Genomic DNA, 7,853 nt, shown 5'->3' with positions numbered 1-7,853 from the left:
CAGCAGGGGAGACTGATGGAGGAGAGTCACTGAGAGCACAGCAGGGGAGACTGATGGAGGAGAATCACTGAGAGCACAGCAGGGGAGACTGATGGGGGAGAATCACTGAGAGCACAGCCTGGGATAATCACTGAGAGCACAGCAGGGGGAACTGATGGAGGAAAATCACTGGGAGCACAGCAGGGGAGACTGATGGAGAAGAATCACTGGGAGCACAGCAGGGGAGACTAATGGAGGAGAATCACTGGGAGCACAGCAGTGGAGAATCACTGAGAACGCAGAAGGGGAGAATCACTGAGTGCACAGCAGGGGAGAATCACTGAGAGCACAGCAGGGGAGAATCACTGGGAGCACAGCAGGGGAGAATCACTGAGAGCAAAGCAGGGGAGAATCACTGGGAGCACAGCAGGGGAGAATTCCTGGGAGCACAGCAGGGGAGAATCACTGGGAGCACAGCAGGGGAGAATCACTGGGAGCACAGCAGGGGGGAATCACTGGGAACACAGCAGGGGAAGATGGAAGGGGACATGGAGTCACTCAGGGGGCAGCATAGGAATGGGAAAAAGGGATGAGGTGGGTCCTGGTGAGTGCAGCAGTAGTGGTGATGTATAGTAGAACCTGCTGCACCTTTACACATACTGTTAATGCCTTCTAGCTATTAATAATTAATTAAGCTGCAACACATAAAAGGGATCGTCCTCAAAGTATTTTTGTCTACATTCCCTAACTGGTACAGAAGCCTTAATGCTATTTTGTAATACTAGCTAACCTGCATAGAAGAATGTCTTGCCGCTCTCGGCCTCCCACGGGGGACATCCCTAGAAATCTGAGTTATATCGCTGGACTTTATGAACGAGCCTACTACCGCACGGCCAGACCGAGCCTGGAGGAGCACGATGAAGAAGAAGAGGTGCCATCCTCTCCAGGTCTTACCACCACAGTAAAAACCACAAGTGCTCCGCGGAGGCGGCGTTCGCGATCTGCCCCAGCATTGCGTTACCCCCGGGTAGAGCGACATCGTAGCCCAGAAACCAGGAAGAGGGTCCGCTTTGCAGATGCATTAGGACTGGAGCTGGAGTCTGTACGCCACTTCAGACGTGAGGATATGCCCCAAATTCCTCAGCATGTGACCTACCGACTACAGAAAGACTTGTTGGAACAAATAGGTGGATCCTGCAGCTTCAATGAGGATGTGGTATGTTGTAACATTTGTACACCATGGGCTGTCTTTATCAATGGGTTACACTTATCAATAGTAACAGTATATAAATATTTATTAATAAACAGTATTTATATAGCGCCAACATATTACGCAGTGCTGTACATTAAATAGGGGTTGCAAATTGAGATTTGTGGTGATATGAGCTGCTGGGGACTATTATGGGGTCAAAGTTGTCTTAAGGAAGGTGAGCATTGCTCTTCAGTCCACCATTCTTTCTTAAAAAATAAAAATGTGTGCATGATAAACAAGGAACCAATGCTAACATCTACAATCTTATAAGCAAAAGTTATAGAAGAACAGAAATGAATACTTTCTGTCGTATTAATGTCAAATTTAAACCATCACATGTGCTCCTTATTGACCAGAAATATCACAGCAATGTATGTAAAAATGTATTAGTATGATAAAACAAATCTGCAGCATTGGTTAATCCAACCAACATCCCCTTGTTAGGTATACTGTTATAGATATTAACATGTTCTGTAAATTTGTTTCATCAGTCATTCTACTATAGGACTTTTATATTGAAATGCTGCCAGTCAGATAAACGGTTGCCGGTCACCTACCTGTCATTTCTTCTAACAGATATTTTACGTGTACTTGTTGGTAGTTACTTGATTGCTGATGGCATCTTTAGATAAAAGGAAAAGGAACAGCAATGATACACAAGATCATACATCTTTATTTCTGCTCTCAACACCTTTGTGCATTAAAATAACGCTATACATTAAAAATGTCATAATAATTATCTTCTGTGACATGCCAAGTTTTACATCTTAAAGTGAACCTTATCCAGCCCAGAATGTGCACTGTCTAGTGAGACACCTTGCAGTGCTGCAAGTACCCATGATTCTGTGCAAGCAGCTGAACCGTGGCCTTGGCTTATATCTAGGTCAGCCTGAAACTGTGGTTGATTGACCTTCATTTCATGATGCCTGCATAGTTCTGGGGTCAACACCACTTGGTAGAGCCAGTTTTATGACTCTACCAATGTTTTTAATAGTTTGTAGATGTGGTGTTTTAGTCACCACTGTAAGAGGGCGCATTCTCTCCACTGAACCCCAATACAGGTAGTCCCCAGGTTAAGTACATCCGACATACGAACGACTCCCATATACGAACGGGGCTGTGCTCACTCCTTTGCAAGATGGAGGCTGGATGGGGGTTTGCATGACTTACAAAAGAAATCTTTTGCTAAACAGAGCTGAGGTTGTGGGTGATCTTAGGGGGGGCTCTTTCTGTAACCTTTTGTAACTCTTTGAACACCAAGACAAACTCTGCAGTTGTTTCTTTTTGCATATTAAAGCACATCTTGCTCCAGAAGTTAATGAATGTCTAGGCTCCATAAAGTATGTTTTTTTTGCTTTGTTTGTGATTAACTCACAGGGAGGATTTTATACAGTAACTGACACCACGCTGCCTAATAATATGTTGAGACAAACATCTGTCCTAATTGCATTTATTAAAATATTGTACCTGTTCCGACTCACATACAAATTCAACTTTAGAACAAACCTTCAGTCCCTATCTCGTATGTAACCCAGAGACTACCTGTATATTTATTAATACTATTTTCCACTGGGGTAAAACATTTGGAAAAGGCTGGTTTAGATTCTATCTTGGCCAAACCCCCCCTCCCTTGCATTGAATTCATTAAATTGCCAGGCACTTTGCCTTTACATAAGGTTTTAGCATTTGATAGTTCAATGGCAGGGCTGGAGTACAGCACAAGGATCAAACAAGGCTAAATATTGACATGGATAAAAATCAAAGGCCTGTTTACAGTCTGAGTCCATGAGCCAAGAAATGTATTAGAAGACAATTACACACATTTCAAGATGCTTGTCCATATATTTGGCATTAGGTATGTTTCGGGCCAAAAGAGTTTCTTTCTAAAGCAATCAAATAATTGTACTTATAATATTTGTATATAATAGGCATGCATATCACTTGTACAGGAAAACATTTTTATCATCATTATATGATACAGACTTAGAATTGCCCACATTCCTGTTTTATGTCAGAGTTGCCGGAATCGTTCAGAGATGCAATATCACTGAAGAAAGGGGTAGATGCTTTAATGAATCTACAATATTTCCATAAATCTGCCCACTGATAGCAGATCTTACATACAAATCTTTTTAATGCCAATAGACTTTAATTGTTAGACAAGGTCCTTGCTAATATGTACCTAAAAATATGTTTAACCAATATGTTGTTTTTCAGAGCTGGTGTGAGGCCCGCCATGTTATATCACCTTCTTGGATAGTAGAGCGAGGAACACTGGAGAAACAAACTTGGGAGCGGAGTGCCTGGGATCAACAAACATGGGATCAACGTGTGTCCCTGCAGAACATGCGCTGCGAAAGTTGCTTTCTGTGGGGGACCGTGAGGGTCCTGGATGTGGCTTATGAAAAGAGAGTTACAGTGCGCTACACTCTGGATGGATGGCTTTCTTATCAGGAAATCCATGCTTTGTATGCTGCTCGTCTGTGCCATGGTGGATCTGGTCACCCAGGCACAGATCTCTTCACATTCCGTCTACCTATACCACCTCGAGACCAACCCCAGGCTTCATTGCTGCAATTTGCTATCCGTTATGAAGTTGGAGCTGAGGAGTTCTGGGATAACAACAAAGGCAAGAATTACTGTCTGAGGCTGTCCAGTGCTGGAGTTTCCCGCACTCAGGATCCTGAAAATGGATGGATACACTTCATATAGATGAAATTAAAGTCCTGGGTCTGAATTGTTCTGCATGTGAAGTTACACCAAAGAATACTGACCAAACAACCACTATCAGAATAAAAGTGCTAGAATTTAGGGCATAATAAAAAGTAATTGTTAATATAGAAATTACACCAGATTTTGAAACATGCATAACTGTAAAGCTTTATTTTATGGCAATTAATCAGACATATGCTTCCAAAAGCTTATAGTGTTGTCCATTCCAAGAGTAAATTGCAAAACTGCCCACCTTACCACTGCACATGGAGTGTTTGAGGACTTGGTTCTATGGGATTCCTTGTAGACAGAGGAAGATCTATTTCACATTACTGACAATCTAATGACTGGAGTCTAGCTGGTTACAAGAATTGATGTGCAGTAACCTCTAGCCACTTTTCTGGTTCCTGGTGCAGGCAGTTTAGCACGGTGAAAATACTGATATGTTATTGAGAACTGGAAGCCTGATGTGGGTTACTGCACATTGTTTTTTTGGTATTACAGTAAAGTAAAAATATATATTATAAGCATAATGAGATGCTATAGGCAGGGTGGATGCTGTGAATGTACATTATTATGATATAGTTAGGAGAAATTAGTTATATTTAAGTAGGTTTGCTATGTAAAGTTGAAAATGTTTCACTGCTCATCCAAACAACTTCTATTTTAATGAATGCCTCTAACATACATTAGCATTATGAACCATATAGGTAATGGAATATGTCAAGTAAGATGTTGATTGTCCAGGAACAAATAGGATGTTTGGAAGTTAGTGAAATCACCCTATTGTAATTACATAATCAAATCCAATAGTCCACTGAAGACTGAGACAGGTTTCAATTGTTCCTGATGTTGTGAATTGTCTTTAAAAAGTTTCCACATTTTTTTTTAACTCTGTTTATTAAGAATTTCAAAAACAAATTACATCACTTTTCTACATATTTACCTACCTTTGAGATGCTTTTTTCCCAGCGTGGTATCCACCTTATAATGCAATCAACAAAAAATGTTTTTGGTAGAGAGTGTAACCACTGGTGCACTGCCTCTGTTTTCGTAATTCAAGCTTCTATCATCATTCCTCTTAGTAATGGCTGTGGTTGGACATCCAGAGTGCTCGGCATCTGTCACACTAGTACTGCAATTCTGAAACATTTTAATCCATTCAGAGACCACCCCATAATAAGCACACATGCAGAGATGCATTTGTTCTCCCGACACACCTTCTGCCCACTCCTTGGTTCAATTTAAAAGTTTTGCAGCGTGACAACTTTTATACTAAAGTGCAAGGTCAGCCGGTTTGCCAGACAAACTAGTCACATGACACTCTCAGACACCACCAATTACTACTCCTCCCACCCTCACCGTTTCCAATGAAAATATAAAAGGGTGAAAACTTTTTGAAGGCTCCTTGTATATGGAAGAAAGATGGTGTCAAAGAGTGTCACCCTTGGTTATAGACGATTGTTCCAGTTTGATGTAGATTACCTTTCACACGTCTTGGGAACCAACTGTTCTGTGTATCCAAAATGTGTACCTCAAACATTGGAAGGATTTTCCTTTTCTTTGTAAGCTAAATGCTTAGTCCTGCTCTGCAGAAGGTCATCTGTTTGTTCAGCTTGTGTTTTGTCCTCCCAATGTACAGGTCTTTGCATTCCTCACTACATTGACTGCATATACCAAGTTTGGACTTTTAAAAGTTCAAGCTTCTTTTTCAGTGTATTACTGGCTTTTAAAACAGCAGTGTTTTTAACAATTCATCTGAGCTTTTTTTGACAATCAATAAAATTGAAGAAACTGAATAAGCATTAAAACATTTTGAACAATATAGAACAAGCCAAAATGAATGTGACCTCTACTACTAGCAGTGCTTTGACCTGGATATATGAGAACCTTAATTTGTTGTGACATAATTTATAGATTTGACTATATATAGTTTGGGGTAAGTGTTATAATAGGTTGCTCCAATATTGGACAAATATTCAGTATTTAAGGACATATTTATTCTGAAATGTTAAGTACAATATAAGTCATATGGAAAGTAGAGTGAAAACCTCTCACATGTGTTGTAAATATTTATAATTCAATTATAGGAACAATTACATTTTTCTAGAGACAACCCAGTTGCTCAGGGACTCTAAAGGCTACAGCTGCTATTTCTACCACAATGCCTGCATTGTTCTGTAATGTTCCTGTTATGGAAATTCTAATTTTTAGTTGCAGTGACGTTGGGCACTGTTAGAAAAAAATCCCTTTTTTTATTTAGATGCTCCATTTTGTTGAATGGAGAAATTTGTGATGTAAGTACACAGAAGTGTTGATTAAGTCAAAAGTGGCAATTGGCATTTGAAAAAAACACCACTGGTCCCAATTGTGGAATATGGAGAACACTATTGGGGGATCTTTAATGGTGGCGTTCAACCTGATAGTTAAAGGTGGTAGTTGTAAATCTGCTGGTAAATGGCAGTGACTGTCTTTTCCTTCATGAACAGCAGATCATTCATAAAAGTGAAAATCATCTCAGCTAATCACCACTTTTATGAATGTCAGTGGAGCTGCTATTTCAACTGACATTTATTACAGATTGGGAGGCCTCAGATACTGAAAGCATTACATTGTTACCCCCTCATGATACAAAATAGCAGAACAAGCACCCTCATCTTTGTATCCACCATGTAAAAGAAATGAATAATGAACCATTTCTCCTTTCATATATATATACAGTGGAGTAATGGAGTGTAGACAGCAAGGGACATGACTGAGGTATTTGCAGAATTACCAGGGTACAAAACAGTCTAAAACGAACTAATGCAGCCATTACATCTAAGGACTGGTAAACTTCAATATATTATTATTTTGGTTTCTGGGTTAGATAACTCTCAAATAGACAAGAAGAAAGGTGTGTGATGGTTTACACCTCTAATTAACATGCTTTCAGAGCATGCTAAAGTAACTCTACATATTTTTTTACAAATGGCAAACCTGAAAAAATGTATATTCAAACATTAGCATGCACTAAAAAATGTAAAAATATATAGATGGACAGAAGTAAATGTGGATTATGTGCTAAAAATAGAAATATGCAAGCAGATCGTGAAGGTGTGAATTGAATTGGGTGTCATGGATAAAGCTCCGCACTATTTTTAGCTCATTAAATAATGACCTTGGCTAATCTGTAATATTACCAATTTACATCCTTTAGCTTTACCTTGGAAAAATTATTTAGGAAACATTTGTGAAGCACAGGTGAATAATGCAATAATATGGTAGATATATTGGAAATGTTTAAGAAATATAACATAATATAGCACAGGGTTGAAATGAGGCCGAGTCTTGTGCCAAATGTGCAATCCCTTAAAGTTGGGAGTTCAAACAATGGCCCTGATTTATTAAGGCTCTCCAAGGCTAGAGAGGATACACTTTCATTAGTTAAGCTGGGTGATCCAGCAAACCTGGAACTGATCTGGTCCAGGATTGAAAACATTTGCTAACAAATAGCAACCGTATTTTAGGCAATCCATTCCAGGTTTGCTGGACCACTCATCTTTACTGATGAAGCTGTATCCTCTCCATCCTTGAAGAGCTTTATTAAACCAAGGCCAATGTATTCATTTTCTGGAAACATGTACTATAAGCAGGAATTTCAAGGTTTTTATTTGTGTATGTTTTATGTTCCACATGTATTTACCTTTCTAATGTGTAAATTAAGGAAAGGGAATATTTTACAGTAGTGACATAGTTGAAGCCCTTGAAGAGACCCTGTCACCAATGAAAAAAGTAGTAGCAGAAATACAAAAAATTAAGAATTTTAAATTCTTATTGCGTTTTTCTTTCCATACACTTTTTCTTATTGCCTTGTAATGTGCTTCCTAATGTTCTGGTAAAACTACTTCTGTAAGAGTCATTTCCCCAG

The 7,853-nt window shown here is 39.4% G+C and overlaps 1 protein-coding gene across 1 annotated transcript; it reads left to right on the top strand.

Moving 5' to 3' along the window:
* The first annotated feature begins 6 nt into the window (after positions 1–6).
* On the top strand, positions 7–4,665 carry PPP1R3E (protein phosphatase 1 regulatory subunit 3E). Its single transcript, XM_072415096.1, has 2 exons — positions 7–1,195; positions 3,449–4,665. The coding sequence occupies exons 1-2, from the start codon at positions 782–784 to the stop codon at positions 3,941–3,943; spliced, it is 909 nt and encodes a 302-aa protein (XP_072271197.1). The 5' UTR covers positions 7–781; the 3' UTR covers positions 3,944–4,665.
* The last annotated feature ends 3,188 nt before the right edge of the window (positions 4,666–7,853 follow it).

This window comes from Pyxicephalus adspersus, chromosome 6 (assembly GCF_032062135.1).
Source record: "Pyxicephalus adspersus chromosome 6, UCB_Pads_2.0, whole genome shotgun sequence".
Lineage (NCBI taxonomy): Eukaryota > Metazoa > Chordata > Amphibia > Anura > Pyxicephalidae > Pyxicephalus > Pyxicephalus adspersus.
Note: the sequence above shows the minus strand (reverse complement) of the source record. Positions and strands in the feature narration are given on the sequence as shown.